Raw genomic sequence first — 22,188 nt, forward strand, 5'->3', positions numbered from 1 at the left:
CAAGTTCCACCTTCTCCTCCTCTGTGATTCAGCCCCACTCTGTGCTCCCTGTGATCTTTAGGATGGGTTTGCAATTTGAAACAGCAAAGGAAAGAATCTTATCATTGTAATTCGGTGCAGTTTTGCCAACATTTAGCAGGCCCTCTGTGACCAGGGCACAGTGTACCTGAAGAGAGACCCAGAGAAGTAAACACCCCAGAACCCGAGGAAACAAGCACGAATCCAGCAACCCCAGCAACTCAGGGCCAGAGGAGAGATGCAGGATGCTGCGGGGCCACACCCCCAGCTCAGTACGTCGCTCTCCAGAGATAACATGCAAACCCCACGTGAAATTCACATTTTCTACCAGCCACATTTGGAAGAGTAAAAAAAGATGTGAAACTGAGTTTTTATTGTTGTCAAAAACACGTGACATAAAATCCTCAGTCACAGCCATTTTAAGTGCATGTTTCAGTGGCTTGAAAATGCATTTATAATGCTCTGCAGCCATCGCCTCCTTTCTTCTCCAGAACTCTTCTCATCTGGCAAACCTGAAACTCGGTCCCCCTTAAACACTAACCTCCAGCCCCTGGAAACTCCCAGTTCTGCTTTCTGTCCTGTGAACTTGACTCCTAGTCTAGGGACCTCATAAAAGTGGAATCATATAGAGTTTCATTTTGTGACTGGTTTATTTCACTTAGCATAATCTCGTCAAGGTTTCCTCATGTTGTAGTAAGGTCAGAATTCCCCCCTTTTTTTTTTCTTTGAGAATTTTTTTCTCAATTTTTTGAATGTTTATTTTTAACTCATGTATTTCCTTGGCTGTACTCGGTCTAAGTTGTGGCATGTGAGATCTTCTAGTTGAGGTATTTGAACTCTTAGTTGCAGTATTCAGGATCTAGTTTTCCATGCAAGGAACAATGCCCAATTACAGTGGCCTGGACACAGTCTTTATTTCATGTTATGAGAAGCAAAGTGAGTTGCTGCCAGTTCATGGGCTCATCAATGTCTTCAATGTCAAACCTCCTATTTCCTTACTCCACCACCCTTAGCTATTGGTGTGTCCTTGTGGTTGCAAAAGGGCTGCCAGTGCTCCTGCAATGTTCTCCACTTCAAGAAATGACAGTAGTAACTATCTTTTCATGCTTATTGTCAGGAAAGGAAAGCAAAAAAAAAAAAAAAGCCCAGGATTTCCCTCCAGACTTTCCCTCATATCTCACCCTTCAGATACTGTCAAAGATCCTCTGAACTGCAAAGGCTGCTGTGACAGTAAATGGTGGCAAACCCCAGCCTCCGCAGTAGGAGGCAGGGAGGGAGAAGGGAGCTCCCTGACTGGGATCAGCTGCCCTCCCACACATTTTCTAGAGCAAGGAGGCACTGCCAGCAGGTCCCTTCCCAGCTCCTCCAGCTTGAAGACTTACTAGAATTTTTTTTTCCTTCTTTATGGAGGAAGGTGGGGCTTTGCGATTTTATTTTTAGATTCCATCTCATTAATAATTTACTTATTTGCTGTGACTGTGCCTTCAGACTGCAAGGCCAGTGCCCTAATGTGCCGGTGAATTATGTGTTCATTACGCGTGTGAAGCAGAAAGAGCGTCTCGATGCCTGGAAGAATCACTCATGTAATAAAAACCTTTGTCATTTATTCATTTTAATACAATAACCATCTTCCCTCGTGTTGTGAGTGTTATTACGGCACCTCTGATGACGGCAGTAACATGAGGAGACAGTCGTTTTATGGAGCAGAGTTATTGCCATGTTTAGATTATCAGAATTTTTATTATGGTGTTAAAATGAAAACTGATACAGGAAAAAAGTGGGCTGACATACCTGTAGTTCCCAGGGCCTGGGAGGCAAAGGGCTCCCCCAGAGGTGTCCTCACTCACCAAGGTGGGCAGTGGCGACACCCCGTGCGTGGCCTAGGGGGCAGGACTGGGGGTAGAAGCCTCTCTGAGGAAGCACTAGAGGGTGTGTCCCCCCAGACCCCCACCTTCCCCACAGAGGATGTCACTGGACTTCAGGGGTTTCAAGCATGGCCGACCAGAGGCCACTGGACTTGGCAAATCAGCTAGCTGCCCAGTTTTCCTTCTCCCCAGTTGGACCCTGGACATAACAGGAGGCTGCAATCCACCTGTAATTTTAGTGAGTTTGTTTTAACTTTTTTAAATTTATTTATTCTGGCTGCACGGGATCTTCGTTGCTGCACATGGGCTTTCTCTGATTGCAGAGAGTAGGGGCTATTCTTTGTTGCCCCGACTTCTCGTTGCAGTGGCTTCTCTGTTGCGGGAGCGTGGGCTCTAGGCACACAGGCTTCAGTAGTTGAGGCCCTTGGGCTCGTTAGTTGTGGCTCGTGGGCTTAGTTGCGATGCAGCATCTTCCTGGACCTGGGATGAAACCATGTCCCCTCATTGGCAGGTGGATGCTTATCCACCAGAGAAGTCCCACCTGTAATCTCCGGACATAGACGTGCCAGAGCAGCAGGTTGAAGATCAGCATGCTCCCAGCCGGCAGCTGGCCCCCTGTGCAGCCTGCCCATCCAGTGTGGGAGAGGGGGTGTATTTACCAGGCTTATTCAGAGAAACAAGGCCAGTAGGACGGATTGTTGTTGCTCTTGCTGCTCAGCTGAGTCCCATTCTTTGCGACTCCATGGACTGCAGCACGCTAGGCTTCCCTGTTCTTCACCATCTCCCAGAGCTTGGGCACATTAGGGGTATGACCCGACCAAGGCAACACACTTCGGCACAGAGCCCGCCCCAGGGTCCCCAATATCCTGGCCAGGACCCTAAAGGTATCTCAGCTATTCCAGGGTCTGGGACTTCATTTAGCAACTTGTTCAGTCACTAAAGAGTGTACTACTCTTTGCAACCCCATGAACCACAGCTCAGCAGGATTCCCTGTCCTTCACTATCTTCTGGAGTTTACTCAAACTCATGTCTGTTGAGTCAGTGATGCCATCCAACCACCTAATCTTCTGTCATCCCCTTCTCTCCAGCCTCGGTCTTTCCCAGCATCAGGGTCTTTTCCAATAAGTTGGCTGTTCACATCAGGTGGCCGAAGTATTGGAGCTTCAGCATCAGTTACTCCAGTGAATATTCAGGATTGACTTCCTTTTGGATGAATAGATGGATGGATGTAAAAGAAAGAGACTTATGATATAAGGAAGTGGCTCACACCAAAATCAGCAGTGTAGACTGGCAGCCTGGGGACTCAGGAGAGCTGCCCATCTAGAAAAGTCTGAAGCCATCTGCTGGAGAATCCCCACTTGCTTGGGGTCAGTCGGTCTCTTGTTCTGTTCAGGCCTTCAGCTGTTTGTAGGAGGCCCACCCATGTTAAAGAGGGCAATCTGCTTTCCTCAAAGTCCACTGATTTAATGATCATCTCCATCAAAAATGCCTTCACAGAAACACCCAAAAGGAGATCAAATCTACCCACATGGATACTAATAATGGAATGAGGATTTGAACCCAGAACTATTTCACCCAAAACCCATGCTTGTCACTGTCGACATAATATCTTCACCATGAATTTGTGTGTTTTGTACCCAGCTGAATTGCTAGATCCCTTGATGTCCACTTAAATTATTTATTTGGAACCATGAGAATAAATACATGTAGCACATTTATGTTGCCAGTTCATGCAAAGTCTTAAGAAAACAAGACATGCTGTTCTGCATGAAGTAAATTTACATCAAAGTAAGGTTCAGTCAATAATACTCTGCAGTGGAGCCACGTCATGGGGCAGCTTTCTTAGGTGGAAATGGTGTGTTTTATTGGAAAGATTGGAAGAGACGGTGTCTTTAGGGTGGGGAAGCAGTTGCTGAAGGAAGCAAGTCTCTAAGGACCGTTACTCTGTTTTGCCACAGTTGAACACATCAGCTTGTTTTCCTTTTCAGTATAATCTTCCAGCAGATGTCTGGGAGTCACAGGTCCCCTAGGGAGAAATCCCGTGATGCTCTGCAGCTTTCATTTCTGGGCTCCTCAGGGTGGTCTCATCATGTGTCCAAAGGCATCTCCACTGACTGCTGTCCTGGCAAGTGTGGGTTGCCACTGGGTAGCTGGATCCCCAGGTAACTGGTATGACTCAGAGAGAAAGGTAGCTCCAGAATCTAGAGGTGGATAAGGATACACAAAGGATGCTCTCCTGCCTCTGTGACGTGAATTAAGTGAACTGATGATGTAAAGAGGGGGAAGGAATTAAAAAAGAGAGACCCCTGGGGAGTAACATCACAGCGTCCTGGGTCTCACCTAAGGAGGCAAAACTCCCCTCATTTCTCTCCTGTGCCGAGCTGCCTGCCTCTGTGATGAGAGTCTGTGCGTGCACGTGTTCATATTTCTAATACTGATCTCATTAATTTATTTGGAATTAACCAGCATGAAAACTTCCAAGAAAAGAGGTCTTGATAAGAAATAGTAAGCCAGTGCCAAACAAGAGATCCAGGTCAAGTTTAATCCAATTGTAGGGATATTTAGAAGGAGAAAAAGAATCCTTTAATTTGAAAGCCTTCTTCATCTAGAGCCTCTTCTCTCTTATTCTATAAAAGAACCATTAAATTGTGCAATAACACTGGGGCCATGTGCATTGTAAGAACAGGCTTTACCCTTGTAAGATTACAAGATGAAGCTACATTTTCTGAGTGTCAGCAGCACAAACACAGATTCCTCAAGAAGGATGTTTAAGCAGTGGGTCTCTCCAAACCCCACGCTTCTCCTAGGACCCAGTAGCCATTTCTTTCATCTCAGAGTTACATTTAAAATGTTTGCATTTACAGCACAAGAGTAGATTTTTCTGACTTGACTTGTGGAGTCCAGAGTTGGAGGCTATTTTTTTTCTTTCTTCCCTCCTTCATACCTTTGTCGCCTGACTTGAGAAATTACCTATGTGATGCAAAGTAAAAGTTTTTATAAATCCAGCCTCTGGCTCTTGCCTTACCACAAGGCTCACTCATAAGAATTCTGAGTGCTTACTTTGGACAAAACCCTGTCCACATGCTTCACATACAAGATCTCATTCAAAATTCACCCTTGGGCTCACATCTGGGCCTCTCCCCAGCTTCATTCGTGGTCTGGCTGCCATAGCCTCCATCCCAGAGACTGGATCTCGTCTGGGGTCATCTTGTCAGAGACCGTGTGCGCAGGGCCTTCCAGAAGTGGGCAGGGACACGCATTATGTATTAGTGAAGAAGCATTCCTGGCAAGATGTTTGACTCTTTTTTTAACATTTATCGATTGATTAGGCTGCTTCAGGTCCTAGTTGCAGCATGCAAGCTCTAAGCGGCGTATGTGAGATCTCATTTCCTGATCAGGGATCAAACCTGGGATTGAACCTGCATTGGGAGCACAGAGTCTTAGCCACTGGACCCCCAGGCAAGTCCCGAGACATTTGACTTTTCACATGGGGACCAGAAATGACACCAGGCAGGACGCGGGTGGCCGACCTGAGAGTGCACTCCAGCCACAGGTGCCATCTGCCCTGGGCACCCCGTCTCTCCAGCTCAGGCAGAGAGTCCCATCCATGGGCTCTGTTCCCTGACACACAGGGGTCCAGCCAGGGGGCTCAGAGGGAAAGCTGCCCCCGCTCTGGCTGGTGTGTGATGACAGCCCTTGGTAGCCGTTAAGTTCAAGAACCTGCAGGGAAGCCCAGACTGTGCTCAGAGCCCTTGCTCTTCCGGGAGGTGGTCCCGATACTGTGTCCACTGAACACCACTAGAGGCTGGGTGGATGTGAGTTAAATTACAGTTTGCTGAAAGCCACACAACCCTTTCTCCTGAGCACCTCCTGGACAGTCCAGTGAGGGAGACAGAAAGAGGCCGGTCAGCAAAAACATAGACAAGAAAACGCTGGCCATGTAGGGGCTGGGGAGGTGAGGAGGCAGGTATAAGAGGCGCACTAAACCTCCCTGATGACTGGCTGGACACCTCAGGAGAGGACAGACCTCTCCTCACCTGGGCAGCCCCCAGAGGCCACTTCTTTGCCCCGAGGCTTACCTCTCCACACTGCAGGGTCCCCCGGCGGACGGGGCTGAAGCCAGACCCCAGGCCAAGCTATTCCTCCAGGCTCTTTGCAGGCGACCACTCAGATGGAAACCCCATCCCCGTCTCTACTTGTAGGGACCCCCACCCCAAACAGGATGGAATGGTCAGGTGGGCCTCCAACGGGATAGGGCTTAGGCGGAGGCCTTGGCACCTCGGGGATGCTGCCCTCTGCTTAGCACTTCCCTGCCCGGCCCCTCTGTCTACATCTGGGTGAGGCAGAGGTTTAACCTAATGCAACAGGGGGACCCACTCAGGTCCCTCTCCCCAAGGAACATGCCAGGAGTGTCTGGGCTACTCACGAACAGAAGGGAAGGCTGGCCAGCAGGTGGCCCAGTGCTCTGGTCTTGATAGGGAGATGGCCCCACACTGGGAGGCTCCAGCCACATTTCCCGGCCCCGACTCTTTCTTAACTTAGCGTCCACACTTGAGAGACAAGCTGACCAGCCAGCTCAGCTCATGGGCCTGCCTGTTGCCCAGGCGAGGGCAGAGAGTCTTGACCAACTCCCTGACTTGACTGACACCTTGACTTGACGGAGACAATGGGGAACAATGCTCCCCAAAGAAAATCAGGCCTCTGTTGCCAGAAGAGCCGGGAGTGGACCCTGCCCCACTCCCATCTTCAGCAATAATGTTTTAGTTGTCCCATACCCAGAACTAAGAAGCTGCCTGTCTTTGTTAATTTGGTACAACCTGAAGGACACTTTTGAGAAGCATCAAATTCACTCTTCCCCACCAGGCAAATTTTGTAAGAACATATTCATGGCTGTTATTAATATTCATACAACTTTGAGGATTTTTTTCATGATTTGTAAAATTCCAAGTAATTGTGAATGGAAAGGTATAACAGTGTCAATGTTACACAACAAATGCCTTTCCCCATCATATTCTGGATTTTTCTGCTCATTACAAGAACCTAATTGAAAATAATTGAAAGCTGAATTTCACTGTGCATGGAAAGTATTCTGTAAAATGCGAGAAACACAAACATTGTCAAGCCTCTTAAAGTCATGTTCATGTATCAGGGAGGAGAACAGAGTGGGGGGGACTCTGGACTCTCACTCAGCTCCTGCCCCAGGTCTGCCCCATCACGTGCCAAGACCGGTTTTATCCTGGCCAGATCTCACTGCTCGCCCAGCGCCAGGGCAGAGGGCTTTTCAATCAAACTTTGCTGCAAGCTAACAGTGCCTCTTGCAGAACTCAGCTACAGTTTCATGATTGCTTTCAACAGCAGCTGAAGTCAGGTTCCAGTCCTGGGCCTTAGAGCCACGGTGACTTTTTTTTTTAATTAAAGGATAATTGCTTTACAGAATTTTGTGGTTTTCTGTCATACATCAACAAGAATCAGCCACAGGTACACCCGTGTCCCCTCCATCCCAAATCTCCCTCCCATCTCCCTCCCCATCCCACCCTCAGCCTGTCACAGACCCCCTGTTTGAGTTCCCTGAGTCATACAGCAAATTCCCATTGGCTATCTATTTAACAAATGGTATCATAAGTTTCCATGTTACTCTCACCATACATCTCACCCTCTCCCTCCTCCCCTCCCCGCCATGTCCACAAATCTGTTCTCTATGTCTGTTTCTCCTTTGCTGCCCTGAAAATAAATTCATTAGCACCATCTTTCTAGATTCCATACATATGTGTCAATATGTGATATTTATGTTTCTCTTTCTGACTTACTTCACTCTGTATAATAGGCTCTAGGTTCATCCACCTCATTAGAACGGATTCAAATGTGTTCCTTTTTATGGCTGAGTAATATTCCATTGTATATATGTACCACAGCTTCTCTATCCAGTCATTTGTCGATGGACATCTAGGTTTCTTCCATGTTCTAGCTATTGTAAACAGTGCTGCAATGAACATTGGGGTATGTGTGTCTTTTTCAGTTTTGGTTTCCTCAGGGTATATATCTAGGAGTGGGATTACTGGGTTATATGGTGGCTTTAATCCTAGGTTGTATTCCTAGGCTTTTAAGGAATCTCCACCATCTTCCATGTGGCTGTATCAGTTTACATCCCACCAACAATGCAAGAGGGTTTCCTTTTTCTTCACACCCTTTCCAGCATTTACTGTTGGTAGACTTTTTGATGATGGCCATCCTAACTGGTGTGAGGTGGTGTCTTTTTAAAACACGCAGCATTTCAGCAATTCCAGCAGATTTGCAGAACTGACCAGAGTGAGCACAACACCCAGGGTTTGAGTCTGCATTGGGGGTCAAGTGACCCTAGGGAAACACAAAGACCTCCTGGACTCTCTGTCCTGTCTACACAAGTGGACACAGCTTCCTCGGCCTCACTTTCTGCTCCATGAAGCTCCCCAGGAAGGCAACGTGACCAAGACTGGACCTGAAACTCTGCCCTCGAACCTCGATGGCTTGTGAAACCTTCGTCCGGTCCTCGGCCTCTCAGGCCCTGGTCTCCCTATCTGCAGAAGGGACTGGACCCAACGGTCAGGGGCCGACATCCTGGGACTTCCCTTTACTCGTCCCTAAGGAGCTACAGGGGTGAGGAGGAGAGATTCCTGGGCCCTGCTCTTCACAGGGGAGCTCGTCCCAGATGCAGATGTTCGAGATAAACACAGTGGAGGGCAGGCTGCCACCCCATCCGCTCACCCACCCCACCCCAACACCCCACCACTCGCCCCATCACTACCACCTCCTCACCCCCCACCTCCCCACCTCCCCTCACACACACACACCTCCCTCTCCTGCCAGAGGCGGGGACCAGGTGGCACCACGCCCCTCATCCCCCTGGTGTCTCTAGAGCAAAACCATTCTGACCCCTCCTCCAACCCCGGAGGGGGATGGAGTGGGGGTGGGCCTCCCCTCCTCCTTGGTGCCTGGGGAGGGGTGATCACATCTCTCCTGACTCTCCCTCCTGCTCTTCTCCCACTCCACAATTCCCTGCTGTTTCTTCACCGTCAGACAGTAGGCACGGGACTGGCTGGACCTTCTCCCTCCCACCCAGGATCTTAGAACCCTGCCACGCCTGACACCCCCTCAGGCTCCCTCCCCACCTTTCCCTCTGCACCCACTGCCTCCTCCCTCTGGGCTCAGAGAAGACGTTTCCCCTCCAGGAAGAGGGCCCCCCACCCACTTTGGTTTCCCAAAGCACCTGGCTGTGACCCTGGCCGTCAGTTTGCACGTCTGCCCCCGCCCCCCGGGCAGCATGTCCTTGTTTCATTTGTTCGGTCGGTGATTACTGCGTGCGTGGTGCTAGGCCTGTACCTGCCATCCTTGGGGTCAGGCAGGGTGTCTGTGTTCCCATGGCCCAGGAGGGTGTGGGGCAGCCTTAGTGCTCGGCAGCAGGGGACGGGGAGAAGGAGATGGGAGACAGGGAGCCATCCCTGCAAAGCGGACAAGAGGACAGACACAGAACCTGAGAAAATGCAGATTCTCTGTCAGCGTGAGAATCCAGGAGTCCCAGTGTCAAGAGCTGGCGTGAGGACCAGTGAGACCACGGAAACTGAAATACGTTTAGGTGTAATCATGTTCTTACCTCTGGACTCTCATGAGAGTCAGATTTTAAAAGAAATTGCCTCTCCTGGCCAGCTGCAGTCACGGCCAAGTTCAGATTGGCCTGCCTCAAATCCGAGGTAGGTGGGGAACGAAGCATCTGTGGTCACGATTCAGGGCTTTTCACTCTGCTGCTGCCGGCAACTCGAAACTCCCACCAGGTAAAGAAAATGAGAGCTTGCAATCTGCTTTCCTGGGAAGATCCCTGGGTTTAATATCACACAAAGAGAAAGAGATAAAACACTTCACCAAAGAATTACATCCTCGTGGAAGATCCTGATCCTAAGGGTTTTGAGAGCATCATTTAAAACACAGAGACGGGGTCAGGGAGGCCTTATTAGCGGCAAAGCCATTAAGCTGCAGAGTAACATCGCCTTCCAAGAGGTTTAGAGCAGAAAGGCGGGGACATCCAGTCATGTGCATGCGTGTACACATGTGTGTGTATCGGTGTATGCATGTGTACTTATGTATGTGTTTGTGCAAATGTTTGGGTGTGTTACTCTATCTGTGTGTGCCTGTCCAGGAATCACATACCACAGTAGACAAAACCACACAATTCTAACTGGACTTTCTCAAAGATTCCCTCTGCCCTCAAGTCCTTCCAGCGTCTCTCACAGACCCTGTCCTCTCCCCATTTCATAATTGTCACCTTATAATTCTGCATTGACTGGCTGTCACTTTTTAAATCTAATCCCTCTGGTCCATGAGATTTCCCAGGTGGTGCTAGTGGTAAAGAATCCACCTGCCAATGCAGGAGCCTCAGGAGATGTGTGTTCAATCCCTGGGTTGGGAAGATACCTTGGAGGAGGAAATGGCAACCCACTCCAGTATTCTTGCCCGGGAAACTCCATGGACAGAAGAGCCTGGCGAGCTTCAGTCCAGGGGGGGCCACAAAGAGTAGGACACGACTGAGCACCTGAGCTCACATGCAGTCTGGTGCATGACCCACGTGAGGGCAGGACCATGTCCGTCCGGCGCAGGGGGGCCTGGCGCACAGTGCAGGCCGTCTGGGCCGAGTGAAGACGTTGTTGAAACAATTGGGGTGGGAAGTGCCCAGCCAACAATGAGGGTCCCAGGGATAACAGGTCCCTTCCCTTCCTGGGACGAGGTTTTCTCTGCATCCATAGGACTCTCCACTCCTTCAGTTCTTGGGATAAACCTCCAAGGCCTTTGCAATTCACAAGACCACACAGGGTGACTTTTCTCCAGTTTCAAGTTTATTTGAAATGAGGAAAATACCCACTCCTTGGGGGAGATTCTGCCGGAATCCTGCCATCCAGGCAGCCTTTCCGGAGGATGGAGCCGGCCCTGGAACGAGGTCCCTGGGTGAGCACAATGGCCAGGCACCATACGTTATTTTAATGTAGACATCACTTTAAACTAACCTTTTACCATCTGTTCTGTCCTTTCATAACAAATGCAAAACAGCATGATTCTCGGTGGCGTCATAGAACCAGGACGGGTGATGGAAAAGCCGTCTCCACTCTTTATTCACGGCTCTGCCGGACGCCGCTGGGATGTTTTTCTCATTTTCCAGCCACAAATCAAGGAGAAACCGCTCTCGCCTGATCTGGTGAATTCATTCACACAGTATTTCTTCTTAACACGGTAAACTATGGGAGAATTGAGGGCGTCCTGAGAGCCCTGGACGCGCTCAGCGTGTATTTCAGGAGGCGCCGCTGATCGGCACCTGGAGAATTAGGGGAATGTGGCCTGATGGTCAGGATGTAATGAGATTCCTTTGCAAAAAATCAAAATCTTTAAATGTGTGGTGGGTTCTTTTCAGCAGTTTCATAATTAAATTTCCCCGTGAAGGATGGGCAGTCTGGCCGGGAGGGTGCAGGCCAGCGGTGTCTCTGCAGGACCGTAGGGGCTCACACGCCCCTGTCTTCATCCAGTTCAGCTCAACCGCTGTCCTTGGGGGCCCTCCTGTGTACCCCACATCCTCTTCTCTTAAGCTAAACTCAAAGCAAGCCTCTGAATTCACCAGACTTTCTAGAATCTTCCAGGCTCCTGGGAGGAAGAACTGGTTTGCATTTCTGCCCAGTTTCTCAGTTCCCTTCTGCCCTCAGTCGATCAGGCGCAAGCACCTCCCTGACCCCAGATCTGGAGATGAGCGAGCTCGTCCAGGGAGGAACCTCTTTCTACAAACCGACTCCAGGGAATGGAGCCGAGTCGAAACGCCTCCCCGCTCAATGCCTCGGACAGGGCTGGTCAGATGTGGTTCTGCCTGAAGGACCATCCCTGGTGGACAGAGAGGGGATGTGTGATGCCGACAGGCCAGAGCCTCATGTCCGGGACGCACAGCACTGGGAGCCAAAGAGCTGGCAGAAGGCGGGCGGCCAAGACCTCTCATCTCTCTCCAGCAGGATGTGGGGCAGCACCGATTGAGTGAGGGGAGCCCCTTGGAGTCTGGGGGTACAGACAGGCGTCCAGCTAGACCATGGTCAGTGCTCCTGCTTAGGGCAGACAAGGGGCAGGAGAGCCTGACCTGATGAGAGGGAGGAGGAGCCCAGAAAGCCATAGCGAAGATATTCCTCACAGACTTCGAGGACCCATGTGTGTGGGCCCAAGTGTGCACAAGCCTGTATGTGCGTGCGTGCCCATATGCGTGCATACCATATGTGTGCGCCGCCCATATGTACGTGCCCATGTGTGCACGTGCCTGTTCCTCTCCCGGAGGCCCTGATCAACACCCAAGCAGCCCAGTTCACTGACGCCTGTGTGATGAGGCGTCACCTCCTTCTTGCCGACCGTTCCTCACATTTTCTGTTCCCCGCCCTCCAGTGTATCAGGTAGGAAGCCACCATCGTGATCAGGGTGGCCAGAGTCCCTGCCCCCATGCTGTTGCCCTGGTGGGGTCGCCTCCGATACATAAACAGTCACTGCTGGTTTAGGAAAGTGGTTCTCTATTAAGCCAAATTTTCTCAGAAGCAGAGTTTTCAGGGGGATGGCCTGTGCTAACGGTCCAAATTCAGTTAGGAAGGATGTTCATTATCAAATCTCTGAGGCACCTCCGTGGAGACCATCCTGTGGTGGTTGTCAAGCTACAGAGATCAGCTGCCCAAGAAAAAGCGATCCTTCGTTTCTGAGCTAAATCCTACTAGGCGTGTGGGGGAGGAAAAGCCAGCTTCCCTCCCCTTTGTGAGCTCCTGGCTGAGACCCCTGTAATAAAAGACAGATAAACAAGAGGAGAAAAAACAAGTTTGTTAACATGCGTGCCTCGTGTACACGTCGGGGAGACCCAGGGAAAAATGAGCAGCTCCCCAAGATGCCTTAGAATTCAGGTTTAAGAGGAAGTGAAAGTGTTAGTCACTCAGTGGTGTCCAACTCTTTGTGACCCCATAGACTATAGCCCGCCAGGCTCCTCTGTCCTTGGAATTCTCCAGGCAAGAATCCTGGAGCGGGTAGCCATTCCCTTCTCCAGGGAATCTTCCCAACCCAGAGAAAGGGGGAGACGAAGTGACTTGTAGGAAAGATGATGGCCCTCGGAGGAGAGCTGGGAGGTGTGGTCATGTGACAGGTCTGCCCTTCTCCAGGCCCCCTTCCAGGACTAGTGGCAATGATGTTCCTAGATGGATAATCCCCTCTCCGGGGAGGGGGGCTGTGACACCCGAGCCCCTCTGAGGCTCTTCTCCAGGTAGATGAGGGAACTCAGAGAGAAAGCCCCTCCTGCAGCTGGTGGTTCTCAAGTGCCGGCAGCAGAAACGTCACTACACCCAGCAGCACGTGGCAGGGCCTCGCGCTAACCCTCATCCCTGCCTTTGATGCTCCCCCAAGCAGTTTCCAGGCTTGGAAGCCGGGCTGGCAGGCTGCTCCATCTCCCTAAACCCATCTCTCAGTCCTGAGAGGAGGTCCGTTCAGTAAACAGTTGTCTCGTTTCAGGGGGCGGGGTTGCGGGCAGGCTTCAGGGCAGGCGCACCATCAGGTTATGATAGGAGGCATCTCTACGAAAGCCAAAGAAAACCAGTTACTGGTTAGACCAGACCTGTTTCCGAGCCCTGGGGTGGGAGGCAGCCAGTCGAGAATATTTCTGGATGGCGCGCTCACAGCATCTTTGTGGTCTGGATGCCTCCGGTGGGATCGTGTTTTGTCTGGGGAATCGTGTTTTGTTTTGAGTGGTCATTGGCACGGCAGCAGGCATCCAGGCTGTCTGTGCGTGAGCTGTTTTAGGTGCTTCCCTGAAGTTCATGCCCACTCACCCAGCCTTAGTTTGCAGGGCTTTGGGGAAAGGGCAGCTTCGCTTTTAGTGTTTCCCAGTTGGCTCAGTGGGTAAAGAATCTGCCTACCAATGCAGGAGACTCGGGTTCAATCCCTGGGTTGGGAAGATCTCCTGGAGGAGGAAATAACAGCCCACTCCAGTAGTCTTGCCTGGGAAATCCCACAGACAGAGGAGCCTGGTGGGCTACAGTCCATGGGGTCGAAAAGAGTCGGACACGATGGAGCGACTGAGCACAGCAGCACAGTTCTTAGTGATTCCAAGTCAGAAGGGCAGGAGGATATTGGAAGCATTGGTCTGGAACCATGTAGCTAGATATTTGAGGAAACTAGAAGTTAAATCCAGTCCACTTACAGGTAAGAGCTGTAACAGTTACAGGTAAAAAATAAAACCTCAAAGACCACAAACAGGACTAGAATCTCAAGACACAGAGTTCTACCGAAACCTAATTTTTCTCTCTATGATCATCCCCGTTTCTAAGATAATCAAATAATCGTGGTAAAACCAATTTGTTTGCAAAGGAAGTCTGGTCTCATTTGACGTGACTCTTGGGAGGTTGCTGGGCGGTAGCTCCTAGCCAGGACTCTCTCTGGTCACCCTGGCCCCTCTGCTCAGCTGATGAAGGCGGCTGTGGTGGGTTGACCCCACCCGCTGATGTCTCCATGCTGACCGTCACACCTCCGCTGGCCTGGGGGAGTGCTCTGCAGTTACCTTACTTTGTGGTCTTAGGAGAATGGTACCAGGGAGGATTTGTAAAGCCAGGGCGGGTGTTTTTTCTATATGTCCTCTTCTATGGAAGACTTTAAACACCTCCTAGGTGAGCTCTCCTGACCCTCAAGCCCTGTGCCGAGGAATTTCCTAAAGAATTAGCAGTCTCTTCACGTTTGTTCTTCCTTCAGCCAACTGTGAAATTTTATATTTTCTCAAAAAATAACCCGTTCATCAGGATTTTCAACTTGGCTCACATAAAATAAAAGAATAAAATAGATTTCTTAAGTCTTATTTTTTCCTCTTAAGCTTGCCAAAGGTACATCTATTTCTTATGAATTTTTTCCCCCAGAGTACAGCTCTTGCATCTATTTATCAATCCTTCCAACTTTTCTGTTTTCAGATTCAGAAATTTCTGCATTCGTCTTAATTACCCGGGTGTTCACCATATCCTGCTTTGTCATTCCTTTCCTTCTGGATATAAATGCTCAGTTCATTCACTGTAATTCTGTTTTAATGATGAAAATATTTGATTCAGTCTCTGGCCAAATTCCTTGGGTTTCGCTGTTTCATTGTCATTACTATTTTTAAATCACCTCTAAATGCAGTTTTGATTCTTAACCTGTGGTTACTTCAGAATGTTTTTCTAAAATATCTCTTTAAAAATCATCTTTAAATTTTAATTGTATTATTCTGGTAAAAAGTCCTGGTCAATTTTGCTTTGTGGAATTTTTCTGAGGTTTTTGTTGTGGTCCTTTTTTTTTGTAAAATGTTGCCATGGTCCCCTGGGCTTTGATTTTTAAAAGTTGTCTTTTCTAAAGGTGTAGTCAGAGTTTATGCTAATCTTAATTTGGCCCCATCAGCTATTCTTTTCACGCCCCGGTGGCTTATTTACAATCTCTCACCATCGGAGAAGCTTGTTGTCTTACACGATCTCCTGCCCATCAGCTGCCCCTTGCGTGCCCAGGACCTCTGCTTCATCTGAACAAGAGGCGTGCACCTGGTGTGTAATTCTGCGGGTGTCCTGGCCATCTCCTATAGTCGTGCATTTATCTAACGATCTGGTCAAAAGTGAGGTGCTGTCTGCACAGTCCGCCCCCAACCCATGTAAAGCACAGAATTGTGCACTTTTTTCTCTGCTCTTTCCGTTTCTTCACCCAACTCTCAGGCTTTGCTAGCTTACTTTAGATGTGGGACCCAGATCACCATTACTGGGGGCTTCCCCAGTAGCTCAGACAGTAAAGGGTCTGTCCGCAATGCAGAAGGCCCAGATTTGATCCCTGGGTTGGGAAGATCCCCTGGAGGAGGGAATCGCTACCCACTCCAGGATTCTTGGGCTTCCCTGGTGGCTCAGCAGTAAAGAGTCTGTTCGCAATGAAGGAGACCCAGGTTCAATCCTTGGGTTGAGAATATCCCCTGGAGGAGGGAATGGCAACCCACTCCAGTAGTCTTGCCTGGAGAATCCCATGGACAGAGGAGCCTGGCGGGCTACAGTCCATGTGGCCACAAAGAGTCAGACACGACTGAGTGACTATCATTTTCACTTTTCACCATTATTAAGTTGTTGTTTTCCACAATATACAGTTTCTGTAAACACTGTGCCTGTACTCGGCTCTGTAACCATGTTGACAACATCTTTCAGGGCTGTGTTTCTGTGTTAAGATGCTGGTAGGGGGTGCATTTCCGAGGCAAGCCCTGTTCTCGAGGTCTTTGCTATGACCCCCTCTCAGGGCAGGTCTGGAGGACCAGAGCAGGAACAGGGGACATTTTCTGTGTCTTTGCACATCCAAACATGTCCACTGCCTTTCTGCACAGATGATCACTCGGGGGCACAAGTGTCTTGGGCCCTGACCTTTTCCCTAAAAACCCCATGCAGTGAGCTGTGTCCTTGCCCTTGTCTTTCCAGAGGTTTGACGTGAGGGCCATTTGTGCCAGGTCCTCAGCCATTTCAGACCATCACTCAGGCTCTACCGTGGGCATTTTCACCTCTGCCGAGCTCCCTGCCGAGCTCCTTTCCTCTTGGAATACTGTGTCCCCTCCTCCCTGTCATCTGGTAGGCTCACCGGACATGCAGTGCAGGCTCTCAGTGAACCCCTGGCCTCACCTGCCCTTCTGGTCTCCAGAGTGGACCAAGCGCTGGCTGTGGCCTCACATGTCCCTGGGAGAGACGTCATGTGAGGCCATCCAGCAGGATGAGCGTAAGGTCCCGGTAAGAAGCCTGACCTTCCCCTGCCCCGTCTGCTCCCCCTTCCAGATCCGGTCTGACAAGGACAACGACATCCCCATCCGATACAGCATCACAGGCGTGGGCGCCGACCAGCCCCCCATGGAGGTCTTCAGCATCGACTCCATGTCCGGCCGGATGTATGTCACGCGGCCCATGGACCGGGAGGAGCGAGCCTCCTACCACGTGAGTCTCGGGCTCCTAAGGGCGCGGCGTTGGAGGGGAATGCAAACCCAAGTCCATATCAGAAAAGCCCACCTGCCTGCGGGGCGCCTCCCCAGGCTGTGCAATTCACGGAGCAGATGGGCCGAGAATGTGCTCTGGTAACGTGTCCCTGGTGATGCCGGGAGGGTCTGGGACACACTGGGGGACCCATTGGTCAGAAGCCATGGACCCACGTGACCTGCTGGGAGTTCTGCTGGGGAAGGGGTCGTGCAGCTGCTGTGTCACTGCCACCTCTCCAGTTCCGGACGTGCATCCCCAGCCCCTCTGCCCCTTCCTCTGAGAGCAGAAAGGCAGCTCTGAGCGAGCACTGCTGCTTTCATGGGGAGCTGCCAGTGGAGAGGGAAAAACCATGAGAAAGTGAAGGCTGCGAGGCTCAATTAAAGGGACCGTCCACCACTTTCCACTTGGCCTCCTGACCTGGTGGCACACAATTGGCCCTAGAGCTCGGTGGGCGCACAGCTCTCATGCCGCCCGCCCTGGTGTCCGACCCACTTTGGGCTCTGCCTCCTCGTTGTGGGATGAGCATTTGCACCTGTGGGAGGAGGGAGCTGGAGCCAGACCTGGGGGGCAGGGCTGGGCAGCCCCACCCAGCAGCTGAGACCTGCACCCTTAACCTCTCCGACCTCCGTGCTCTCCTGCAAAGGGGAAACAATCAGGCTGCCTCAGCGTGTGTTCTGAGGACTCAGGGTGACATCCCTGCAGTGTTCAGGACAGAGCCCAGCATGTGGTAAGGCTGCCTCTGTGGCTACAGCCAGGGCGTCGGAACTCCCAGCTCCCGGGTTATGTTCACAAAGACCTTCAGGTGAGGGGACGCACTCACAGCCTCCACCCTGTGTCATCTACGGACCGGCACTGACCTCACTTGGCTTCAGCCTGCAGTGCCAGATGTGAACCCTGAGAAGGGAGGCTCCACACGGGCAAGCTTGTCCATACTGCATCCCCTGGCGGAGAACAGAGCCCACCACTGGGGGCGGGCAGGCCCCTCTGAGTCACAGGCTTTGCTCTCTCAACTGCTCAGCTCCTAGACCAGGATGGCTGCAGAATTTCTGAGTCCAGCACAAGATGAAATGGGGGCCCCTCTGAGCTTACTACAAGTTTTACGATGGTGATGGCTGAGCGTTAAACCATACACAGACCCTTCTGAGTACAAGGCCCGAATGACTATGAGGGTCACACACTTGCCTCCTGTGAAGTGGGACAGACAGGAGGCTGAAGCTGGAGGACTTGTGGGTCTCATCCCGGGGCCGTCTGGGCCTCCCCGTTCCCTTCTGCACCTCGGTGCAAATGGCTCAGAACCACACCCGAGTGTCACTGTGCACTCTGAAGACCCCCAGCCCTGGGCACCCCAAGAGCACCTCGATTCCAAGAGCGCCACACACCCTCTCCCTGCACCGCCAAACCAGACCCTGGGAAGGCAGGAGCCACGTTTGGGAAAAGGAGACCCACTTGGCTGTGGACTGAGAGATAGCTCCCCAATTCCTCACCTGCCATGGGCCAGAGAATCACTTTGATTTTAGAGTCCACGATTTTAGTGGGGCTCTGATGTTAGTTACCTCTGTCCACCCAGACAGTCTCCGTGCCACTAAAGTCAACCCCCGACATGATGTGACTCAATTGCGGGGTGACCCCTGTAACCTTCCCACCTGGAACCTGCGCCTCACATCCCAGAGTCCTCTCTGCTCCCCCAATGGGTGCCGTTTAATCGTGTCCTGAGTCCCACTGTCATCATGGCTGTTGAGGGGGTGGGGCAGCATCTCCCACCTGAGAGGGAGTTGACAGACCGTGGACACAGGTCACTGGAGGTGGCTGCACGAAGCCTGTGATCACGAGACAGACGAGCATCACTGCTCTGCGAGGCGGTTCCCCAGAAGGTGCCTTCATGGCTTCCTCAGGAAGCCTTGCTGTTGGGGCCACGGGCGGTCAACTTGGGCAGGATCTTCCTGAGCCTCCTTTTCCCTGCCTGTGAACAGAGATCCGACAGACCCATCTTATGGTTCTTGTGAACAGTGAGGTGAGCCAGCGCCTGTGGAGGTCTTGGGGCACTCCCAGCCAGAGCCAGCGCAGGGCTGATGGAAGACAACAGGATCCCGCACACAGCAGGCATGCACAGAGCATCGCAGGAAATTTACTCTGCACAAAACACCCAGATTTGCAAGTCTCAGGACATTCCTTATTGCCAAGTCACAAAGTATTTCTTGTCTCCAACGCCAAGACAGACCCCCAGCCCCAAGCCTGCAGCTGTGTGTCCAGCCTGAGAGATGGAGGGGAGGGGTGGGTGGGCTCTTAGAGATTTCCAACAGAATCTATCAAATGTTGTTTTAAGCTTTTGGAGGGGGATGAGAAGAACCTGCCAGCCACTTTCCATTGAGAGTCCACTCGGCCTGCTCCTGCTGCTAAAGATAGCAGCCCAACCAGGGTGTCACTTTAGTTAGAAGATAATAACTTTAATTTTAGCTCAGAATTACTTTTTTCAAAGCCTCCTCACCTTTGCCTCAGCGCCTTATTGCCTGGCCGCATCTGACAAGATGAAGGATGGCCCAGCTGCCCGTGGGAGGATCCCCTGGAGGAGGGCACAGCAACCCACTCCAGTATTCTTGGGCTTCTCTGGTGGCTCAGACAGTAAAGAATCTGCCTGCAACGTGGGAGACCTGTGTTCAATCCCTGGGTTGGGAAGATCCCCTGGAGGAGGGCATGGCAACCCACTCCAGTATTCTTGCCTGGAGAATCCCCATGGACAGAGGAGCCTGGCAGGCTACAGTCCATGGGGTCACAGAGAGTCAGACACGACTGAAGCGACTTAGCAACCACACACTGGCCACCCCGGGAGGACTTCCACAGCAGGGAGGTGCAAACTGGGCTCCAGGAGCGGCGGCCCGATGGCAGGGGGTGTTGGGGGGCGGTTGGCTGGGAGAAACAACCGCACAGCACCCCATCCTGAGATGCTTAAACACGACACTTCAAGCTGATCTGTCTTGAAGGGCGCAGCTGCATGGCTCTGCAGGCTGCAGCTCCCAGGAACCTGAGCTCGCTTGTCTCCTTGTGATGACGTGGATCGTCTCCTCCAAGAAGCCCACCTTGAGCTCCCCCGAAACACGTGGTGTCAAGGGGAAAATTCTACACAGGGCTGTCGGCCGAGGCTGCGGAGAGGTCAAGGCCCCTCCTGCAGTCATGGATGGCACCCTCCCCTCCCCCAAGGCTGGCAGAGCCGCTGGGGATGCAGGGCACCAAGGGGATTGCCTGATGACTGGGCGGGGCCCCCAGCTCAGAGACCCCTCCTGCTGGAGGCTCCTCTGGGCACCCTTGACTTGGCACTGTCTTGGCATGAGGACCCTGTAGTCCAGTGTGTTTGGTTTCGAGGGTGATATGGTTTCCACGGAGAGATGAGGGCACGGCTGTGTGACAGTCACAGTGTTGGTCTGGAGAGACAGGTCGGTCCCTTCCACCTCCAAGTGTGGTTTTCCTGTCTAGTCTCAGGGCCCCATGGCCCCACTCCAGCCCGCTCTGCTGCCCGTGGGGCTCAGCCACTCTGCATCCCCCATGCTTGCTGTCCTCTGGGCCCCTCACCCAGGGCTCAGCTCCAGCATCACCTCCTCCGAGAGGCCTGCCTGGCCTCCTCCCCACCCCATGGGTCACCGCAGTCACATGTCTCCTCAGGGGCCATCTCCTGTATGAGAAGCCTCAGGGCAGCCCCGGATCTCATGGAGCCATGGACTAGGGTACATCCAGTGCCTGCCACAGGTGGGCCCTCAATAGATATTGATTGAGCAAATGAATTAATGAGTGAGTGAATGAATAAAAGACAAAAATCCAAAATTGAAGAGGGGAGTCTGAGGAGCCCCTGTGGGCCCTTCAGCCCAAGTTGGGGTACCTACCCTTTGTACCTTGAGTTGTTCCCAGATGGGGCTCCCTGGAGCCCCTTCCCCATCAGAGAGGGGCCTTCCACCCCAGGGCCTCTGGACCCATTTCCTCTCTGCTGTCCCAAGAAAGATAAGCCAGGGTGTGACTGGCCAACAGGGTAGACTCGAAGTGGATGCCCCAGTTCAAGGACCCACTGTGTCTCCTCTCTGGGTCTCCCCCAGGCCTGGCCTCCTGGCAGCAAGGGGCCTAAGCCCCCACCCCCCACACATGGCCTTTCTGCAGCTGCTCTAGGTAGACATGAGTCCTCAGCATCAGTGGTGCACGGATGGGTGTCAGCGTGGACCCTCGGGTCAGCCTCCAGGTCCCATGGTCGCCCTGTTTCACCCTCCCAGGACACCTCCCATTTCCACAGACGAGAGAACCCAGGCTCATGACATATCCCAAGCCCACCCCACAGTCCCCAGGCTGCCCCTTGAGGGGTCCCTGAACTGCTCTGTCGCCCCACCCCAGGGCTGTAGGTCACAGGAGATCTGCTCTTGGTGCTTCACAAGGCTTCGGGTCAGGCGCATCCCCACTGGGGGCAGCTGCTGGCCCTGACAGCATATGTTGCTTTCTTTCTAGCTCCGAGCACATGCTGTGGACATGAACGGCAACAAGGTGGAGAACCCCATCGACCTGTACATCTACGTCATTGACATGAACGACAACCGCCCCGAGTTCCTTAACCAGGTGTACAACGGCTCCGTGGATGAAGGCTCCAAGCCAGGTGAGCCCTGAGCCCCGAGAGAGGGACATTCCCGAGGAGGGACACGCAGGCCCCACCGCCATGATGACACCTGAGACTCATCGCCTATGAGTTTATTTTAGCTCCCACTGCATGCCCTAGAGAGTGGGCATCCCTGCTCCACATACCTCACAGTCCAGGCCAGGCACAGACAGAGGGGCTGAAACAAGGGAGCAGAGCCCCTGCAGTGACGATTTGGCTCAGGAGCCCCCTGGGCGCTGAGTCATGGGGACGGCAGTAGATTAGGGAAGTCTCCTCTGCAGAGGTGACCTGTGGGCCAGGAGCTGACTTGTGATCAGAAGCAGCACTCAGAAGGGCAGGGAGGGAGTCTGGCGGCAGGGAGAGCATGTGCAAAGGTCCTGGGGCCAGTCAGGGAGGAGGCTGGCCATCTGAGGCCTCCTGGGCACCTTTGGGCACAGCGGGAAGCACCTGAGAAGGCTGACTCCCTCAGCCTGAAGAAGCGAGCTGTGTGGCTGAGGCCCTTGGTCCCCCTCAGAGCTGACCTAAGAGCTGACCCGTCTTCCCAAGGACTCCTGTCCAGCATAAATGATAACAACCGCTTTACAATGTCTGGTCTCTGGATCCCATAATGACCAAGAAGTGGGCGCCTCCCTCCCACTTCAGCTCAGACAAGACTCAAGGC

At 52.1% G+C, this 22,188-nt stretch overlaps 1 protein-coding gene across 3 annotated transcripts in view; it reads left to right on the plus strand.

The window, feature by feature from the left end:
- The window catches only part of CDH4 (cadherin 4), a 479,150-nt gene that overhangs the window by 403,519 nt on the left and 53,443 nt on the right, over window positions 1–22,188 (plus strand). For all 3 annotated transcript variants that reach the window (XM_086332761.1, XM_086332762.1, XM_086332763.1), the window contains 2 exons: window positions 16,709–16,864; window positions 21,383–21,527. In XM_086332761.1, the coding sequence (XP_086188887.1) occupies window positions 16,709–16,864; window positions 21,383–21,527 (301 nt within the window). The remainder of the gene's footprint in view (window positions 1–16,708; window positions 16,865–21,382; window positions 21,528–22,188) is intronic.

This window comes from Bos grunniens, chromosome 13 (assembly GCF_055505025.1).
Source record: "Bos grunniens cultivar Pamir isolate PY7600 chromosome 13, Bosgru_T2T1.0, whole genome shotgun sequence".
Classification (NCBI taxonomy): Eukaryota; Metazoa; Chordata; class Mammalia; order Artiodactyla; family Bovidae; genus Bos; species Bos grunniens.